The 22,866-nt window shown below is 42.4% G+C and overlaps 1 protein-coding gene across 2 annotated transcripts in view; it reads right to left on the bottom strand.

Moving 5' to 3' along the window:
• The window catches only part of LOC137434162 (PC4 and SFRS1-interacting protein), a 78,412-nt gene that overhangs the window by 42,181 nt on the left and 13,365 nt on the right, over positions 1–22,866 (bottom strand). For both annotated transcript variants that reach the window (XM_068126884.2, XM_068126885.2), the window contains exons 6-8: positions 22,167–22,224; positions 15,862–15,919; positions 15,096–15,294 (exon numbers count right to left, since the gene is read on the bottom strand). In XM_068126884.2, coding sequence (XP_067982985.2) covers positions 15,096–15,294; positions 15,862–15,919; positions 22,167–22,224 — 315 coding nt within the window. The remainder of the gene's footprint in view (positions 1–15,095; positions 15,295–15,861; positions 15,920–22,166; positions 22,225–22,866) is intronic.

Genomic DNA, 22,866 nt, shown 5'->3' with positions numbered 1-22,866 from the left:
GACAGAGGTTTATAATACTTGTATCAAGCTTAATTTAAATCACTTCAGCTGTTATCAAGTATCACATTTTTACCTGACATCACCTCCAATATTTAACCTCTTGATGCCAAAATGTAATCGGTTCATCTTTACAACATAATATATACTTATTCCAAGTTTGGTCAAAATGCCATCACCGTTTCAAAGTTAGCCCGGCAACAGAAGTTTTACCTAATGGGACCTCTGACCTTTGACCTTTTGCCACAAAAAAACTTAGTGGTTTATCCTTACATCATTATGCATACCTTCCCACATAATCCCCATGGTTCCCACCTAAAGCAAAGTTGAAAGATGGCAAAAATGTCTCGTGAGGAATGACGCAATATTAATTTTTGGGTTAAAACATTTTTTTTGCCGTTTTGACCTGTGACCTCAAATCTCCTCCCACATCTTGGGGCATGGAATGGGGGTAAAATCAAAATAAAGTCGTTGCACATGTCATGCGTCCCACCAATGTCAACTGCATATCCAAAGTTTCATTTCAAAATGTTTTAAAATGTGCCCGTAATTGTATTTTTTTGAACTTGAGCTTTTGTCCCCGATCCAGGGGGTGGGGCCAAAAATTACACTGCCCTTGCACCTTCGTGCCATGTGGTGATCATAACTACCAAATTTGGTGAATTTCTGCCCAACCGTTTTAGGACCGTGGTTCCTAACCTGGGGGGCATTGTGTATTTATCGGGGGGCCATGGGGTAATTTGCCGGAGGCAATGCAAGATGAATTCCTGGATCTCCGAAACGATTCATTTGCCAAAGACACATTCGAAGAGAAGAGCTTGACGGAGTTTTGGGTGGGAATGGGTCGCTACCCTAATATCAGCCAGATAGCTATCCGGGTGCTTCTGCCATTCTCGTCTACCTATCTCTGTGAAGCGGGGTTTTCCACGCTGTTGAATATCAAATCAAAACAGCGTAATCGGCTCCACGTGGAAGATGACCTCCACTGTGCCCTGACTGTGACTCAACCTCGGATACCCCAATTGGTAGCTAAAATGCAATTTCAGCCATCCCACTGAGTTTTTAATTCACTTTTACAGTGCATGCACCGCGTCCCTAGTTTTGATTACCTGAGTTGTTGGCGAATTGAGTTTCTTTTTGTGAGATTATAACACACTGCGTTAAATACAGACACAACAGAGGTTTTTAGTTTTCACATATTCTTGACTTGGAACCTTTTCATACTGTTTTCTTGTGTGACAGTTCTATTTTATGCTGTCCATAGTGTTGATAATATTAAAATCTCATATCAAACATGCATCATTCGAGCGACGTTGCTTTGTTTGCTTCTTCCAAAAACGATGTAGTTGGGAGCCAGTGAGGACCAGAAAAAAAACTCTGGAACTAAATGTTCATGTTGGCTACTTGGAATTCCTCATTTTCTGTGTAATAATTTACCAATTCTCATACCAGCAAAATAGCCAATTAAAGGAAAAAACACCTCTCAGAATGCACCACAGAGCATCTAGAAATCAAAATTTTTCTGGGGGGCCATGCCCCCAGAACCCCCTAGCCTGCTTAAACGTGCTCCGCCGCTCGACCCTCGTGAAAGGGAGGAGGGTGCTGGGGATGTGCTCTGGGAGCCAAAACACAAAAAAAAGGTTGTGAACCCCTGGTTTAGGAGATAGCATGACAGACACCAAATACAATATCTCCCCATTTATTTCAAAAAGTCGGGAAAATTACTTTATTGTAATGCTAAGATTGCATAACCAACAATTCTCCTTTTGTTTTGACATGCTGACCACCCAAGAGATCATGTGGTGAGCCTGGGCTAGACATCAACCCAAGACCTTTTATTTACTTTGTTCATCCATCCAGCTGATGCTAAAGCTATATTCATCCCCGCCACTCACAATAAGTGTTACCAGCTAAAGAAATGCATGTACGACCGGTCATTGAAGGGAACTTGCTTGCTACTTCTCTGGTGAATATAGTTGCTATTTTCAAGGATGCAGTCGACAATCGACAATCCAAAATACCAGCCAATTCTCCAAGTGACTTGTCAATTCAAACAAGGGAACGATGTCAACCACACTCACAAATCAAAATATGTCTGGGTTTTCTTTTTCTTTCTCTAAGTGAGATCCATTGCTTTTTAGTCCAAGCCATTTAGCCCAAATATGGGGCCAGATAGGAAAAACTGCAACACCACATATCAGTGCGAAATTGTATGCAGTAATATATACCAGATAACATATCAAAAGTCTAAAGCTCTAAAAATATGGGGTGTCTGTCAAAATCACTGGTACATGGACCCCCCTTTTCATCCTTTTGCGGTACGATTTGTTCACATTTTGCGATACATTCCGAGCACAAGGTATATAATTATACTTTTAATATCAGGAATTACAGCATGTTACAGCCCCAGTACGGCCCGTACGGAACAAAAAAATAAGCACGTAAACAAAATTCCCAATAGCTAAATACTGATCACTGATATGCAAAGACATGAATCACTTGTCATGACTGTTTCAGAATTATGGCACATTTTGTTGATTAAAATCACAAACTCATAATAAAATCACATATAGAGAAACTAATAATACTGACTCATAAAATACTGTCGGAAGTCAAGGATTCGCTTAAAAGTAAAAAAATGTCCACAATTAACTAATTCAGCTGCATGTAACAGTCTATAACAACAGTCCACTACCTAATCATCATTTTCCTCGTCATCGTCGTCGCTGAAACTGTCCAGGACGGAGTTGGTGCAGCCAGATCCACGGCACTGACCACAAGCAGGAGAACACTCCAAGTTGTTCTTGCGGCATGTACACCGTGCGGAACCACAATCGGTCGAACAGTTGCACCGGATAACATTCAACAAATCCTGAGGTGCTGGAGGGAGGTCGGTCATAACAGGAACAAGATTGCCGTCGCTCATTCTCCAGCCCCAATCCACTGGTTGTAGGCTGTTGTTTCCTTTCCACTGCTGTATTTGCAGATACACCCGTCTGCTGTGATATCTCGCTGCAGCAGATGTGGGCGGTAAGGTCTGTGGGAGTATCTTCGAAGTCTTGACTGCGACCTGTTCACAAAACCGCTTGTACCTGAGGGAATCCAAACTTTCATCAGGTTTACCCTTGTAGAGACACACGAGTGCTATCTCTCCTGCAGCCTCGACCACATCTGGTGATGCATCCTCAGCCAAGAACTGTTGGGATTGAGTTTGGAAGAGTGTGCTCATCATGAATTTTTTCAGTGATGCTCCTTTGCCAAGGCCGTACAGTCGAGACGTCGTGTCACATCCCAATACTGCGTGTATGAATAGGATGCTTTCACACACAGCTGCACCTAGCTGACGTTTCATGGACTTCACATTCCAGATGTGGTTTGGTTTTGTAGTGGATTTTGCCTGACTATACATAAACAAGTCGTGTGCTTCTAGGTTTGCGTAGAAGCAGAGTAGGACGATCAGATCTGTGTCTTCTCCTATAAGGGCTGTGTTCCTCATGTTCGCCGAACTGACTGCGGTCTGGACGATTAGCAGGTCAGCATCTTCCTGGGAATGATGGGTCTGGCATCCAGAAAGCCGGAGGTATCTGCTCAACATGTTGATGAAGTTCTGTTTGTTGTTGAGGTTTCCCAGGAAGATGTCTTTCTTCATGGTCAACTTCATGTCATCAGTGAAAGTCACTTCTGGTCCACCTCTACCTGCTGCTCGCCTCTGGTGGGTCATGTGCTTGGTTGATTGACCAAGATATCCATCAAATATTACGATGGCCTTTCCGTACTTTCTTGTAACATAGTCACAGTGGAGCATGCAGATCTCTCGATATGTTGGTGAACCACGTGGCCATGGTATACGGTGCAGCAGACTTCCACCATCCAAGACATACTGGATTTCGCTGATTGACTCTATGGTACCTGGTTCAAGTTTAGACCAGATAGCATCTCCGAGTACGGACTTCTGGGCTTCACGTAGCATCAGCTTTTCATCAAACAGCGCAGGTGGATGAGGGCATAACTCAAAGCGAAACATCTCTTCCGTATCTTCAGCAGATTTTGAGATGATGATGAGACGCTGGAATAGCAGTTCTGGGTCTATCTGTACCTGGTCTTTACCAACTCGCACAGATGATCTGGCCTTCAGAAATGTGGTGGCTTGGTCTTTGCGCTTGAACGTGTAGTGGACAACTGACTGATTTGTCATGGAGTGCATGATCTTGTCTCCAATGAGCTTGGCATTGTCGACATCAACCTTACTGCCAGCGTTGACACCAGTCATTATGTTCCTGAGGGATGGATGACACTTGAAAGGATTTCTGTCAACTAGAGCGACCTGTAGTGTACTTGTATCTTGCATGTCGCGATGCTGCCTGGTTTTGCCCATCTCTTTGTTCTGTTCACCTGTGCTGTACTTCACTCCAGTGAGCTCTTGCATCGATCTGTTCGTCTCCGAACAAGCCGGCATGGACAAAAGCCATGTTAACCGTTGTTGCTCTGTCATTCCTCTTCCTCTTGTTAACCCCCCCGCTGGTCTTCATACTTCTCATGAGTACTTGCTCAATCATCAGGTCTGAGGAAATTCCAGCCCAATTGGCTCTACTACTTCTTCGGGCGACATGGAAGCCCTGAGTAAACTTACGGTGCCCATCTGGATAGTCCTGTTCTAAGCTGTGCATTATTTGCAGGTAAATCCTGGCAGACTTAGCATAGAGTGAATGACCTGAGGCTGCTACATATGGTAACATATCAGATACAGCTTCGAGGTGCAGGGACCAGTTTCCCATACGCTCGGCTTTGATGAATTTTCTTAAGATCTTCACCATATCCATATACTGTAACCACAGTTTCGCTGTTCGGTCTTTGGTCAATGATTCTGTCTGTGTTTGAAAGACTTTGCTGATCTTGTCAAGGATTGGATCACTTGCTACATCGTTGGAAGATCGTGTGCCTTTCATCAACGCATCATACAGGGTCCTTGCTTTACTCACATCTGGATGAATCACATCATCATCGGCCAAGCCACTCATTGCATCTTCATCCCGAACTGGCAAGTCTTCTGCAGTTCTGTATTGTGTTCCTCCAAGAGGATCAGACAGGAGGAGTGTATTCAGGACAGCATCCAGGAGGATGTGTGCCCGTACAGCCCTGGAAATTGCTTTTCCTGTTAGGATGTGATCCACTGCATTTGGTGCGTATATGAGTTCTAGCAGCTCCTTCAACCCAGAACCACCCATGAGGTGCCCTATGCTGCAAAGGAAGCTCATTTCCATATGAAAGGCACCTAGCCTTACCACAATACGTCGCATGGGGCTTCCATCTGGCTCCGAGAGAATGATCGACAATGCCTTCCACCATAGTGGCTGATCAAAGGTGATGATGGTAGGTACATCATGTTGTTTAGCATGTTGCGCAATGTAGTTGAGAGTGGAGTAGATGCATGTAGTGTCGCTCGAGCTCAAATCAATCATTGGGAGAAACAGGACAGACGATTTTGAATGCTGGACACCACGATGTAAGAGTTGCATCATCCCGGACCATGCAGGTCTTGGTATCTTGAACAGCAGTGACGTCTTCCACAGTACATCAAGGTTGACCTGGAACAGTCTGTATTGGGTCACTGCGCTGGTCACTAACAACATTAATAGTCCGACTTCCCTTTTCACGAAGTGTCACTACTGGATTATCGTTGTTGGTGGATTCATTGCAGAATACACACGAATTGGCCGCCATTCTTCAGGGTTGGATTACCTGCAAATATAGAAAAGTTGAATATACTATTACTGTATGTTATTGCCAATAGACCTAAACATACTAAATACATGTCATTGATGGGATTAAAAACTAAGATATATATGGTTCACAAACAAATAATGATGTACCATCGCTTGCTGTGGAGTGAGCAGTCTTTGTAAAACGGGGTGTGGTTAAATAAGACACTAAAACAGTAAAAACTTCACTTATATATACAATATTGTACAGTATAACCACCGTTTCGAGGCCATTTTTCCCCGCAAAGCGGGGGTTGGCCTTTTCGGGGACCGTGGTAGTTGTTGTTTTTTGGTCCCCTTTTTGAAGCAATGTTTTACGGCCGGATGCCCTTCCTGACGTCAACCCTTTTTGCCGCCTTCAACGACAAACAGGGAATTACCAGTGAACTGGTACTCAATTAGCCGACCTCGGAAGGATGACAGGCTGAGTCAACCCCCCTGGCATTAATTCGGCGATCGACCGAGATTCGAACCCAGGATCCTAGGATCCTAAGCCGGCACCCTAGCCGCTAGCCCAACACCAGGGATCTTTGTACAGTATCAGTACAGTACAGGTACAGTTTGTACAGTACAGTACAGTTTGTACAGTACAGGTTTGTACAGTACAGTACAGGGAATATTGTACAGTATGATATCCTTTATTTATTATATCGTGCTAGTGATTAGGTCCAGTGTATAAAATAAGCAATAGAAGTTCAGAGAGCGACAATAATCATAGCATGCGGCATATGTACGTCTTTTAACATGGGGCTAAATGGAGAAAACTTGATTGCATTATTTGAGAGTCACCCCATATTTTTAGACCTTTATACTTTTAGTATGTTATAAAGGTACCTTGAGGGTAATCAATACTAATGAGATCGGTAGTGTTGCAGTTTTTTCCCCGTCAAATGCTAAATGGCTTGGACTATTTACTATATAGCAGGGAACAATTTTAAAACCTGTGTCCATTTGCTTGTGTTAGTATACTATATATTTTAATACTGTACGTGACTCTCAAAATGACATTATTCACCCCCAAAATGCTCGGTGCGCATGAGCAGAAACCCCAGGAGGCTGCAGAGTTTGGTGCAAAATAAAATATACAGTCACGTGAAAAAGTAAGTACACCCCATGTAAAGTTTTGACTTTTTCAACATATTTCAACATACAGCTATTTGATCTTCATTTCAACAATATTGATAGATAAAGGTGATATAATATAACAAACACCATGAAACATTTACATTTTGTAGTCCATCGTATAATTTAAATAAACAAATGCAAATTTCGCATGTGGAAAAAGTAAGTACACCCTCTAATATGTGGTATTGCCCCCTTTGGCAGAAACAACCTCAAGTAGGCGTTTCTTATAACTGTCTACCAGTCTCTGACATCGACTGGGAGAAATTTTTGCCCACTCCTCCATGCAGAATTCTTTCAGCTGTGTGATGTTTGAGGGGTTTCTTGCATGCACAGCTCGTTTCAAATCCCCCCACAACATCTCGATGGGATTTAAATCCGGGCTTTGATTTGGCCATTCCAGAACCCTCCAATTCTTTCTTTTCAGCCATTCCTTGGTGGATTTACTGGTACTAGGGCATGCCCGTACTATATATACCCGTACTATATATACTCCCGTATATATATATATACGCCCGTACTATATATATATTATATCCCCCCCCCCTCTATTTACATGAAATGGTTTGGTCCATTCGCAAAGCCAAAGCGAACGGCTTGCGAGTACGGTGGCAATCCCCCCCCCCCCCCTCTATTTACATGAAATGGTTTGGTCCATTCGCAAAGCCAAAGCGAACGGCTTGCGAGTACGGTGACAATCCCCCCCCCCTCTATTTACATGAAATGGTTTGGTCCAAAGCGAACGGCTTGCGGAGTTTGGTAAAGAAATCGCCATAGCTCGGTAACTACTTCTCCGATTAATATGAAACCTTGAAAAGGCACATCCTCGGGTCCCCAGCAATATACCTGGCAAGTTTCAAGTATATCGGACCCGTGGTTGTCGAGAAACAGCGGTCACAGACAAACACACAGACACACAGAGATTACTGGAATTATAGATAGATGTTTAGAGTCATTGTCATGCAGCAAGGTCCACCTTCGGTTGAGCTTCAATTTTCCGACAGATGGCCTCACATTATCCTCAAGCGCCCTCTGGTACAATGAAGAATTCATAGTGGCTTCTATGATGGTGAGCTGCCCAGGCCCTGATGAAGCAAAGCTGCCCCAAACCATAATATTTCCACCACCATGCTTTGCAGTTGGTATCAGGTTCTTGTGGTCAAATGCTGTCTTTGGTTTTCGCCAAACATGTCTTCTGGTACTGTGCCAAATAGCTCTACCTTTGACTCATCTGTCCAGAGCGCATTGTTCCAGAAGTGCTGGTCTTTGCTTAGGTGTTCATTGGCAAACTTTAGTCTTGCCCTGATGTTCTTTCTGGACATCAAAGGTTTCCTCCTGGCACACCTCCCATGTAGATCAAATTTGTGCAGCCTCTTTCTAATGGTAGACTCGTGCACTTTGACATCAACAGTGGCAAGAGCTACCTGTAGGTTCAGTGATGACATTCTGGGGTTCTTAGAGACTTCTTTCAGCATCTTGCAGTCTGCTCTCGGGCTGAACTTGCTGGGGCGGCCTGGCCTGAACAAGTTGGCAGTTGTTTGGAATCTTCTCCACTTGTAGATGATCTTCCAGACAGTTGAATGATAGATTTCAAATTGTTTAGAGATCTTTTTAAATCCCTTCCCAGACTCGTAGGCATCTATAACCTTCTTTCTGAAGGCCTCAGAGAGCTCTTTTGATCTCGGCATGGTGACGCCGCACACTTCAACAACAAAGAGCAAACCAAACTAAATGTCTGAGGTTTAAATAAGACAGGTTCCTCCAAGATCCTCTCTGACGATGTTCTAATCATTTGCACCTGAGCTGGTGCACCTGATTCTAATTTTAAGTATTTGAAGTAGTGATAAATGTAGGGGTGTACTTACTTACTCCACATGCAAAATTTGCATTTGTTTATTTAAATTATACAATGGACTACAAAATGTAAATGTTTCATATTTGTTATATTATATCACCTTTATCTATCAATATTGTTGAAATGAAGATCAAATAGCTGTATGTTGAAATATGTTGAAAAAGTCAAAACTTTACATGGGGTGTACTTACTTTTTCACGTGACTAACGTGTGTCCGGGATAGGATTCTTACTTGGAATGACTCACAAAGCTTCTGAAAGAAGCCAAACATATTTGGAAAAACACCTGAGAGAAAGGGCTGTGCCTTTGTACACTGAAAGACTTGGAGAACTTCCTCAGCTTGCCAAAAGGGCAACTGCTCACTCTGCAACCTCCGGACCATGTGGGTCGTTGCAAGGCCTGAACAGACAAGCGTGGCCTGCACAAACCCCCGAAGGATTGCCATCAGTGAATGGACTGTGCATCTGGATTATGTGCTTCTGAACACCAATGGAAAGGACATATCTCGATCTTGTGAATTTACAGGGGAAAGTTTAAAATGATGATATTTACTATAAATCATGTTGGGAGGTGTGTGAGGGCTGGGAGCTGTGAGGTCTGTTATAAGTACATTGTTCACTTGATTTCAACGCTGTAAAATAAATTATACTGCATTTTTGCAGCTATTGTTAAAAGATGAAGCCATGACCGACGCTAGAATGTACCAACAGGAAATAATACGAACCCGACACCTCATCCATGGATATTTTTCATATTCCTATATTTCTGAGTCCAATTTTAATTCAGAAACACAACAATTATGTTTAAGACTTCGAAATTGCCACTTTTTTGTTTAAATGCTAAGTTATGCTGAAAAGACAATTTGAATGAGAGATTTAGTGCCAGCAACGTCAGATTAAAAGTGCCTATCGAGCAGAACCGAATCGGTGTAAACACATGGAGCATGCGTGAAAGGCCTCATTTAGCAATCATACGACATTTTGAAAGTCACGTATTGGCTGTCAACTCGGAGCTTCCAACAAGTTACAATTATAGCGAAGTCGATGGTGAGCCATCACAAATCCTCATGCTTCCCACCTAAAGCAAAGTTGAAAGATGGCAAAAAGTTCCACCAGGAATGACCAAATATCAAATTTTGGGAGTTCAACTTTTTTTTATTGTTCCCTGTGACCACAAGTTCCCATCCCCTGGGGCAGGAACCTGGGGTAGAATAAAATAAAAATCGTTAGATATTTTATACGTCCCTCAATGTTGCTTACATACAAAGTTTCATTTTTTAAATGTTTTAAAATGTTCCCGTAATTGTATTTTTGGTATTCGACCTTTTGACTCCGCCCCAAGGGGCAAAGTCAAAATGATACTGTTCTCACATCTTCATGTCATGGCAATGTGGTGATCATAACTACAAAGTTTGGTGAATTTCTGCACAACTGTTTAGGAGGAGATAGCGTGACGGACAGACCGACAGTGCAGATTACAATACGCTCCCTCCCACCGCAGTTTTATTTTTTTTATTATTATTGTTATTTTCAAAAAGCGTGGGTATAATAAATGATTGACAACCACCAAATTTAACAGAAATTAAGAAAGGTGATTTGTTGAACAAAAATGGAAGATACTTTTTTTTTTTGCAAGTCATCAGCGAAGTGTCCTTTTCATCGACTGGTTCAAGACTGGTTTCTTGATCCACTGGTCAATTTGGGTCAATACACCCACTCCCTGGGCTACTTGATCACCAACCCACACTTGGAAGATGTGGTAAACATGCCAAGTACTCTTGAAAATGAGATAACAGAGATTTTCGTCCTGCAGTGGACAAAATAGGCTGAGCAAACATTACCGCTTTACACAAAAAAGGTGCAAAAACAGATCCTTGCAACTACAGACCAATCAGCCTGCTCCCAATTATCAGCAAAGTCATGGAATCCATCATTGCTTCGGATATGAAATCTTTCCTCTTCTCCAATGGCTTGATCTCTGATCATCAATTTGGTTTCAGACCAGGTCACTCTACTCTGGACATGCTGCTTCTGCTGTCTCAACAATGGATGGAGGTCCTCAATGCCAAACAGGAAATCAGAGCTGTCTCCCTTGACATATCACGTGCCTTCGATACGGTCTGGCACCCAGCTCGGCTCACCAAACTCTCCTCCTATGGTATCCATGGAAATCTCCATGCATGGCTTGCGGACTTCCTCTCTGGTCGTAGTCAACGTGTGGCCCTGAATGGATTTCTCTCATCTCCCCTTCCCGTTCAGGCTGGAGTTCCCCAAGGCAGTGTGCTGGGCCCTGTGCTTTTTCTGGTCTTTATCAATGATCTCTCCGACTCTCTGGAAAATCCTCTGTATCTCTTTGCTGATGACTCCACTCTCTGCCGCTCCATTCCTCTTCCCTCAGATCGGCAGTCTGCAGCCTCCTCACTCTCTGAAGACCTGGACAAAATCACAGACTGGTCAAACAAGTGGAACATGTCTTTCAATCCTGACAAATCTCACACTCTTACTATGTCTCTCCGAAAAGATCGACTGGACAACCCTCCCATCTACTTTCTCAACAATCCTCTCCAAGAAGTTTTGTCGCTCAAGCTTTTGGGTCTCACCATCTGCCATGATCTTTCTTGGGAAAACCACATTTCCAAGCTGGCCTCCAAAGCCAGTCGCCGACTGGGCATCCTCCGTCGTGCGAAGTCCTTCCTAGGCACACCTGAGCTCCTCACCACATACAAGGCTTTCATCCGCAGCTAAATGGAATACTGTTCTCCCCTATGGGCTGGTGCTCCTGCCTCACACCTGGCTCGGCTTCATGCTGTTGAATCCAAAGCTTTCAGAATCATTGGAATCTCCCGCGATGAAGCTATCTCTGAGGGCCTTTCACTCACTCACCGCAGGCAGGTAGGTGGTCTTTCTGTCTTCTACCGACTCCTCTCCGGCCTTGCTCCCCCAGCTCTCTCTGTGCTCTGTCCCCCAAATATTCCTACAGGTCGCACAAGATCTGCCAACCACCCTCTGATGGTTAAACTGCCGAAATCTCGGCTCTCTGCTCACCTTCACTCTTTCATTCCTCTTTTCTCCCGCCTCTGGAACAAACTCCCACACTCACTTCAATCGCACTCCTCCCTCCAGGTCTTCAAAACAGCTGTTCACCACCATCTCTTATCTTCCCCCATCCAAAACCTTGATCTTTTCTACCCCCACTAATTCACCCCAGATCCACCTTGTTTGAAATTCCAACTTCTTTCCTGGAAGTCTTGGCAGTGTCCATATATTTTATACCTCTCCCACCCCCCCCCCCCCCTTCCCATGCCTCCCCCCCAAAGCCCTCTCCCTCCCACAGTTCTCTCGATGTCTCCATGTCTCTCGGTCCCTGCTCTCAAATGTTGTGTTTGTGTCCTTCCCCCTCTCTCCCCATCTTGTCTACCGCTCCCGATGTTATTTGTTTTGTGTGTCTGTTTGTCTTTCTGTGTGATTAATGTTCACTCTTTCACGAGCCTCGATCTTGTATACAAAAAAAAAAAAAAAAAAAAAAAATGTGAAGTTTGAGGCTGTTCGTCATCATAGTTACAAGTTGATGAACTCTCAAATAGACACTAGCCATTTCAAATGAACAGTAAAGTTGTACAGTATAAGCGAATGGACACAGATTTCGAATGCCATATGCAATACAGTAGAGGTCATCAATCAAACTTAAAGCAAGAACGGCGCTCTTTGACGTCGCGACGTCAACCGATATACCTCCGCCCACATTATTCCATCATTATATATACATGTAAAGTTTGATTTAAATCCCTTCAGCTGTTCTAAAGTTATAAAAATTTTCCCAGTCATGGCCTCTGACCTTTGACCTCTTGATGCCAAAATACAATCTGTTAATCTTTGCATCCTATATACGAATACCAAGTTTCTTTTTGTTTAATCCAATCACTGGTTCACAAGTTGGCCTGGTAACATAATTTTTACTTGACATGATCTGTGACCTTTGACCCCAAAATCTAATCAGTTCATCTTTACATCATTATACATACCTGTAACAAGTTTGACTTGGATCCCTTAAGCCGTTCTTGAGTTATAAACCAATTACAGACTTTGAACGTTGACCTCTTGACCCCAAAATCAAACTAGTTCACCAGTTCATTTTTGTATCATAATGCATACTTTTACCAACTTTGGTCAAAATCCCATCACTGGTTCACAAGTTATCGCAGTAACAGGCTTTTTTACCAAACATTACCTCTGACCTTTGACCTCGTGACCCCAAAATCTAGTCAGTTCATCTTTACCTCATTATACATATCTGCACCAAGATCGACTTAGATCCCTTCAGCCGGTGTCAAGTTATCACGGAAACGAAAACCGATCAAAGACGCACGGACGGACAACCCAAAAATATAATGCCTCCAGCAACTTCGTCAGCAGTGGCATAAAAACTAGAATTCATAGAACACCTTGCCCTCCGCAGTCTTGAGAAAAAAAGAACAAGGGTGGGGTCGGCGAGCAGCAAATTTGATTTGTCGAGACGATGTAAAATGTAATATTTTATCCAAGTACTGCTAAATGGAAGAGTTTTGAAAGTGTTAAAAATAATATTTTTGTTTTAGTGTTCCGGGACATAATTCTATTGAAATAAAAAAAAAGATTTTAAAGGTAGTAGACAACATTTTTCAGACGTTTACTGCCGTTGATGCAGCATCTTTTATGACAGATTTTTTAACATGTTAAATCAGTTCTTAGTGCCTGTTTGTGTCCTTTATGAGTACGACATCCCCCAAAACAGCAAGTTTCCTGTTTAGAATCATTTTCAATTTTGTTTGACTGCCAGAATTATTGAGACACTGTGACATTGTGCTCTTGGGAACCTTCAATGCAGCAGAAATTTTTTTGTAGGCTTCCCCAAATCTGTGCCTCGACACAATCCTGTCTCTGAGCTCTGCAGTCAGTTCCTTCGACCTCATGGCTTGGTTTTTGCTCTGATATGCATCGTCAGCTGCGAGACCTTATATAGACAGGTGTGTGCCTTTCCAAATCATATCCAATCAATTGAATTTACCACAGGTGGACTCCAATCAAGGTGTAGAAACATCTCAAAGATGATCAAGAGAAATGGGAGGCACCTGAGCTAAATTTCAAGTGTCATAGCAAAGGGTCTGAATACTTATGTAAATGTGATATTTCAGTTTTTTCTTTTTAATAAATTTGCAAAACTTTCTAAAATCCTGTTTTCTCTTTGTCATTATGGGGTATTGAGTGTAGATTGATGAGGGGAAAAATGAATTTAAACGATTTCAGCATAAAGCTGCAACATAACAAAATGTGAAAAAAGTGAAGGGGTCTGAATACTTTCTGAATGCACTGTACATTCAATGATAGAGGTACGATCCCTCAACCTTACCTGAGCCTATTCTATCACTCACAAATAGAGCCTCAGATTGGTTGAAGTTAAACGCTCACAAAGTACATGTCCATTGCCAGCCCAGAAAAGGGAGGAACCACATCCTGTATGCCTTCCATCCCTCCGCATCCTGGATCCACACCAGTTCTCCACTGCTTATATAAATGATAATTACCTCTGCCAACGAAGGTGGATGGAGGTTATGTTTTCACCCCTATTTGTTTGTCTGTTTGTGAGGAGGATATCTCAATAGGTTATGGACGGATTCAGATGAAACTTGGTGGGCAGGTTGGGTGTGTGACAAAGACGAATTGATTCAATTTTGGTGAAGATCTGGATCTGGATAAAACCTTTCCTTTTTTTCATTTGCAAGCGATTCTTCACCATTGAGAGATTGGGTCAAAAACGATATCTCAAAAAGTTGAGGACGGGTTATGACAAAACTTGGTGGATGATTTGGTTAGATGACAACAACAAGCTGTTTTGATTTTGGTTAAGGTCCGGTTGCGGATCTGGCCTATCGGTGGGATACAAATGTAAACCGTTTATCCCGGCTCTATTTAATCACTGCTGCTTATTAACGCAGCACGAAAGACATGACAGAATGCGATATGATCGTTCATCATCGACACAAAGATAGTCATTTTTCAATTGTACAAGTTACCATTATCGACCCGCACTTAACATACATTGAAAGAAGATGTGAGAAGCATTTGTTAGTAAGCATTTATTTCCCTTGAGAAAATATTTCATCTCCCTTTAGCACATGTACAAGGTGAAAAGAACAGCATGATAGCACCATGCCTGCGAATCAAACGACCTCATTAATCGCGCTCCATGCAATGAAGTCACTCCGTAAACAATATTGTTACGACCTTGTGAAGCACAATAAAAAAAGTAAAATTTGTCATGTCCATCGACTACTCTGTGGGTTTCTTTTTGAGTTAACATTATCGATTACTCTTCATAGATCTCACCATGTCATCAGCCTCTGAATCCAACTCAGATTTTTGACCCCGTTTTCTCTTGCTTCCAGGTGTATCTTTAGCTGCCAAAGGTTTCCGCTCGCTCGGCCCACGTCTACCAGCGCGATCGCGCAAAACTTCTGGGCTGGAAGCATGCTCATCATTCCGCCTGTTCCGCCATGAGCTTCGCTTTTCAATCGCTTCATCTCCGCTGAGCCACACGAGTACAAAAAATATAAACCAATATGGTGTCATGTGAGCAAGACAAATTGAACATCAACATTTTTAAAATTAGATAAACTCAGGTTGCCTCTGAGACACCAAAATCAGTCCAAGAGGAATGTTATAAAAGTCAGTTGTAGAAGTGCAAATATAATCCGATTCCCAACCACACAATTAAGATAGTGTGGATAAGAAGCCGTGCTCGTTTTTAAATGGTCGCAAAGACAAAACAACGATGGTCTGATCGTGTTCACCTTTCACACCTTCACTGTAGACACTACCCACAACTTTTACACAACAAACATAGACTCGACGACGACGCTGATGACACCTGCAACTAATACGAGGCCGCGCCGCACACAATAACACATATCGTGGATGACTGCGTGGTCCTGGCTTCACATAAGCAAGTGCACAACATCTTAGATGTGAGGGATCTCAGGGTCGTTCCTGTCAGATCGATCGGCTATCTCCGTGCCACTGGCCTGTTCAACCAAAACTGACTGGGACAACAACAACAACAACAACAACAACAACAACATACAGCATATCCTACCTCACGACGAGCTCTGGAGGGGCCTGGTCCTTTTTGGTCTTTTTTCGTAAATCATCACCTGCAGAGAAACAAGCAGGTGAGGACCAAGGAAGCATCAGGCACGCTTCCTTCTCAGCAAGCCTTGGAGCCGGGATTTAAAAAACCTGCTGCGGGTTATTTTTGGCTCGACTCGGGCTGGAAATCCAAAGGAAAAATAAAAAGAAGAAGAGGGGTAACTAATTAGAAGCATCAGAAAAAGCGAAAGAGCGAGAATGGTAAAAAAAAAAAAATCCATCATTTGACAAGTAATATAAATGGTACTTTAAGACGACTTTCAATTGTCAAAAACACAAAGGGTTAACTCGAGGGGTCATCAAGAAATGCTCGAATTCCAATCACATAGTTTCTTTCTTCCCTTTGAACCTTCGGAAAATGCCATTCAATGGATGCTCAGCATCTTAATGAGATGCAGGTTGCTGTGATTTACATGATAGGGTTGAGAGATCACCCAAAATAAACGTTTACTTTCTAAACTATCTGTTAGTCAAATGCATGAGCACACCTAACCTTCAAGCTGTGCCGGCTTTTAGTCCACAGTTTGTAAGGTTGATGGCAGAGCTGTCACAAACACAAATCATGTATTCACATATATCAGACAACAGAAGATGGGGGGTGGGAGGGGGGGGGGGTAACTCCAGACAAACACAGCCACTGACCTTAGGGGGGAGGAGTGTGTGAGGGGTGCAACATCCCGAAACACACTGGGAACCAGGGGCGCTTTTCTCTCCGCAGTCGGTGGGGAATTTTTAGGGAGAAATCCTCATCCCAAAGGGATTCAACCCCATGGGGTTGACACATGCTCAATCCTCCGAATGTTTGGCGGTAAGCAAGGAAGTTGCAAGTACTATATTTAAAGTCTTTGGTGCAACTGGGCCAGGGTCCAAATCGAACAGCCATGGAAAACAAGTGCACCCGAGAGGAAACAGACCAGTCCACCCAAGAGAGTAGACTGGTCTATAAAATTTAGAATCAAATTCTCTTCCTGGTATTGGCTGCAGTACAATCCCACTGAATTGTTCCTTGCCACCTCCAGAACTGTTTTGTCTATCACAGACAGGTTAATGTGTGGTAGGCACTTACTGTTGATGAGTATGCTTGCAGAAATATCTGGTGTAGTACTTGCTTCCTGGTATAAACCACCGTTTAGAGGCCATTTTTGGTCTGGTATGCACAACTCCTGGTATGCACAACAGTAATGGAGTCTGCTCTAAAATATTATATATATATGCATACATATAGTGCCTTCAGAAAGTATTCACACCTCTCGACTTTTTTCACATTTTGTTGTGTTACAGCCTGAATTTAAAATGGATTGAAATGAGATTTTTTTTTGTCACTAATGTACACATAATACCCCATATTGTCAAAGTGGAATTTTTTGAAGACATTTTCACAAAATAATCAAGAATGAAAAGCTGAAATGTCTTGAGTCAATTGGTATTCAACCTCTTTGCTGTGACACTTCAAATTGAGCTCAGGGGCATCCAACTTCCTTTGATCATCCTTAAGATGTCTCTACAACTTGATTGGAGTCCACCTGTTATGTGGCCAATTCAATTGATCGGACATGATTTAGAAAGAAACACACCGTTCTATATAAAGGTTCCAAAGTTGACAGTACATGTCAGAGCAGAAACTCTACCATTAAATCCAAGGAACTATCCATAGAACTCCGAGAGATCTGGGGAAGAGTACGAAATAATCTCTAGAGCGTTGAAAGTTCCTAAGAGCACAGTGAGCTCCATAATTAGGAAATGGAAAGAATATAGAACTACCCAGACTCTTCCTAGAGCTGGACTGCCGTGCCAAACTGAGCAACCGGGCTAGAAGGACCTTCGTCAGGGAGGTGAAGAAGAACCCAAAGACCACTCTGACAGAACTACAGAGTTCCTAGGCTGAGATGGGAGAACCTACCGGAACAACAACAGTCTCTGCAGCACTTTACAAATCGAGGCTTTATGGGAGTGGCCAGACAGAAGCCACTCCTGAGAAAACGCCACATGACAGCACTCGTGCAGTTTGCAAAAAGGCACGTGAACGTCTGAGAGCATGAGGGATAAGATTCTGTGGTCTGATGAGCGGAAAATTGAGCTTTTTGGCCTGAATGAAAAGCACGACGTCTGGCAAAAACCGAGCACATCTTATCACCCATCGAACACCATCCTTCCGTGAATCATGGTGGTGGCAGCAACATGCTATGGGGATGCTTTTCAGTGGCAGGGACTGGGAAGGACAGAGGGAACAATGAATGGAGCCAAATGCAGACAAATCATTGAGGAGAACATGCTTCAGACTGCAAAAGACCTTAGACTGCTGCAAAGATTTATGTTCCAACAGGACAATGACCCCATGCAAATCAACACTGGAATGGCTTCAGAAAAAGAACGTGAAAGTCCTTGATTGGCCCAGCCAAAGCCCAGATTTGAATCCCATTGAGAATCTGTCGAAAGACTTGAATATTGCTGCTCACCAACGCTCCCCATCCAACTTGACAGAGCTTGAGCAAATCTACAAAGAAGAATGAGAGAAACTCCCCAAATCCAGATGAGCAAAGCTGATAGACATACCCAAGATGACTCGAAGCTGTAATCACTGCCAAAGGCACTTCTACAAGGTATTGACCCAGGGGGTTGAATTACTTATGTAAATTCGATATTTCTGTATTTTGTTTTTACTAGAAAAAAAAATAAAAAATTCCACTTTGTCATTATGGGGTATAATGTGTAGATCAGTGACAAAAAAAAATCTCAATTTATTCCATCTTAAATTCAGGCTGTAACAACAAAATATGAAAAAGTCGAGGTGTGAATACTCTCTAAAGGCACTGTTTGTATGTATGTATGTGTGTGTATATATATATATATATATATATATACATACACACACACACACACACACACACCGGAATAGAGTGGGAGAGGGATAGCACACACCTCCATCACTTTAATTGCTTTTCTGTGCAGGTTTTTCCCTTCATTGGCACCAGCTCACTTGCTCACCTGCTCACCACCATTTTTACCGATACAGCCATCGCATAACTTTCCTTACACACTCCAGAATATGATATCATTAAATCATGCACATCCTACCTTAAATAAACCATATCTACCAACCAGCATGACCATATCACCTACCCCCCCCCCCCCCCCCACACACACACACACACACACACACACACACACACACACACACACACACACACACACACACACACACACACACACACACACACACACACACACACACACACACACACACACACACACACACACACACACACACACACACACACACACACACACACACACACACAATCAAAAATGACGGGTTTTGACGGTGCAGCCTCGTGAGCTTGCCAAAGCCCGAAAACTTGGCATATAGTGTCTATTGTCCATGGCATCTATTGGACATCATACGGATGTAAATGAACACTCATTTTACTCTGCGCACGTTGCACATCACGTGTAGCGGATTTCACCTCCCTGAGCCTTGTATTTATTGTTATTTTAAAAGAAATGCTTCTGTACACCACCCTTGAGGCTCGGTTTGCAAGCCACCATCTACAATTCCAATACAAGAGACATAATTACTCTTATGAAAAATGTTTTTCGAGTTTTTTTATCCTCAAAAAAGAAATAGTGAACACACATTCGTGTTAAAAGATTGGCCTTTAAAAACTACCCTTATGAAGGGGGACAGACACACAAATACACAGTGTGGTTTATATGGTAAATATATATAACCTGGTTCCAAGCAACATGAACCATCAGTTCATGCACGAACTCCAAACAGACCAACCCATTCCACCATAAATGTGAATTTTCTACCAGTGATTTGGCATCGTACTTTCCAATTCAATGAAATACTTCAACTCTTAAATATACTGGACAAAATAAGTTCGGGATCATAATTTTCATTTCATTTATTCTCACGTGGAAAAATATTTTATTGATATTCTCGATACTAAAACATAACAGAACAATTTGTTAACAACTTGAAAAATAATATGAGCAAGTTCATCCAACCATAACGGAGCAATTATTCGTTTCATCCAGCAACCCCCAAAATCAATGCGAAATTCACTATGGGGCCAATAATTCAGTCACTAAAAATGTCTTGCTAACAGTCTCATTAAGATGCGTGTCCACCATGGGCTCCAATAACAGCACGACACTGCCTCGACATGCTGCGAATCAGGTGCCGGAAGCTTATTTGTGGGATCCTTGGCCATTCCTCAAGAAGCGCAGCAATCAGTTGCTGATGAATTGCAGGAAGGTGTATGCGATCAGAAACACAACGCTGTAGCATGTCCCAAGCATGCTCTATCGGGTTTAAGTCCGGAGAACGGCTTGGCCAGTCCATGCGGCTTATGGTCTCCCTCTCAAGGTAATGGTCTACAACCCGAGCCCTGTGTGGGCGTGCATTGTCGTCCATTAAAACAAAGTCGTGTCCCACTGCGCCGGCAAATGGTCGAACAATGGGATCCAGAACCAAGTCCTGATATCGTACACCGGTTAGCGTTCCCTCAATTACGTGCAGGTCCGTCCGACCGTCAATACTAATGCCAGCCCATATCATAACTGAGCCACCACCAAAACGGTCATGCTCAGCAACACAACAATTGGCATATCTCTCTCCTGATGAGCGCCACACATGTCTACGACCATCATGGAAGCAAACACAAAAACGTGACTCATCCATGAAAAGAACAGGAAGCCATTTACGCAGTTGCCAATTCACATGGTCATTGGCCCAGTGATTCCTTGCTATACGATGGAGTCGCGTGAGTATGGGACGCATAGCTGGACGACGAGCGCGAAGATTGGCTGCGTGAAACCTGTTCCTTACAGTCTGTGCAGAAATTTGTATCCCAGTTGCTTGGCGAAAGTCAGTATTCAGCCTTACAGCACTAGTAAAGTGGTTTCGCCTCGCCGACAGGCTTAAGTAGTGGTCCTGCTAGGCTGTCGTGGAACGTGGCCTTTCTGCGACGCCACCTGTCGCATTAAAGCGATTCCACAACCTGGAAATGACGCTCGACTCACATTCAAATTTGCTGTCACATTTCTCTGTGACTGTCCAGCTTGCAGCAACCCCACTGCTCGACCTGCTTCCGCTACGGTGAGATGCCGTCTCATGCTGGTAATTGAACCTGAGAGCGTACTAAACGTCAAATAATGCTAAAAAAAAACAGCAAAATCAGTAGCCTTCTTAAAGTTCAGTTGAAGTTACAGAATGGCAGCTACACGATGTATACTTTGGTTTTAGAGCAACCGAGACAAATTATCGTGCCACAGCTGAAAAACAAGTTGCACGTGCTATCATTTTACACACAGTTATTGAATACATATGGACGGTGGTAATTATTGAAAAGTTTTAAAAAGTAACTTTATTTTCTCGTAGAAAAAATACCTTGAAAAGGCAATCCCTAACTCGTTTTGTCCAGTATAGTTTGAATCATTCTTGTTTCCAAATGCAAGAAATCTTAGGATCGGGATTTTATTTTTCTGGGGAAATCCCTGAGTTAAATATCATGTTGAAAAGTAATGCCTCCTATTCTTTCTCCAAAACAGGTAAAGATATTTGAGTGAAATAAAGTGCAATCCGCACATTAGTTATTCCCTCCAATGAGGGAGAAGTTTAGTGATTCTGACACTGGATGTTTTAGTGCTAAGTTAGTCAAGAATGCACACTGCACAGGGCAGCACAACATGTCAGTGCGGTTAAAGCAGCATGCAGTTAGTGTCTAACAGCAGAGAACGTCTATCGACATTTATCGGCGAATGGGCAGTTTCACCTCCTTACAACACCCACCATGGCTCCATCATATTTTCATCATCTCTTCCCCAAACTTAACATATTTGTGAAGAACATCTTTCTTCCGACGATGATGTAAAGAGCTGGTTACGTCGGGAGGATGCACAGTTTATATTGTGATGGCATCACAAAACTAACGAAAACTACTAAAAACTACTCACAGTGGTGATTACATTGAGAAATAAATATGCACCATGGTAGAATAAAGACTGATGTTCGCATCTGAATTTGTTTCATTCAAATGTCTTTATCTGTTTTGGAGAACAACAATAGGAGGCATTACATTTCATCACAATCTCGGATATTCTGCAATTTTTAGGCCCATCAACATTTAAATTACTTTCTGAAATCTGCTCTTTACCTTATGACGCAATCGCAAACGACAAGTACAAATGTGAAACAATAACAAACACTTCACTAAACCAGCTTCAATATGATGCTCACAAAATTACCTTTAAATTTCTTCTTCGTTGGCTTCTTTTCTGAAACAACCAAATCTTCATCTGTAGCCTAAAAGCAGGTATTATGAATGTCAATTATATATATATATTTAAATAAGTAGATGACTTAGTTAACAACCAACATACTGTATTTGTGTGGCTCATGGAGGAATCTCAACTAACACTGCAAAGGTTATGGAAATTGTGAAGTCAAATTGCACTCGTTAATTTAAAACATTGATTGAGTATCTCCAAAAATCAAGGCAAAAGGTATATGTTACTAGAACAGCACTTGGTAGAGCACATACTCTCGTGGCCAAAAATATTGGCACCAAGCGCTTTCTTCAAATAACTCACAATTTTCTCGAAAAATAAGTTGAAATTGACAAAAGTATTTGATCTCCACAATTCCATATTTCACTGTTAATATTACAAAATCTTTGTTTTTGATGCAGAACTAAATATATCCTTTTAAATCAAAAAATAAAAATAAATTGGCATTGACAAAATTATTGACACCAGAGACTTAATATTTGGTAGCACAACCTTTGTACAAAATAAATGCAGTCAAGCACTTCCTATAGCCATGAATGAGCTTCCTTCACCTCTCCACTGGCAGTTTGGCCCACTTTTATTTTATTTTTTTGTATACAAGATCGAAGCTCGTGTAAGAGCTAACATTAATCACAAAAAAAAAACAACAGACACATAA

The sequence above is a fragment of the Myxine glutinosa genome, chromosome 10, assembly GCF_964187855.1.
Source record: "Myxine glutinosa chromosome 10, kmMyxGlut1.1, whole genome shotgun sequence".
Taxonomy (NCBI): Eukaryota; Metazoa; Chordata; class Myxini; order Myxiniformes; family Myxinidae; genus Myxine; species Myxine glutinosa.
Note: the sequence above shows the minus strand (reverse complement) of the source record. Positions and strands in the feature narration are given on the sequence as shown.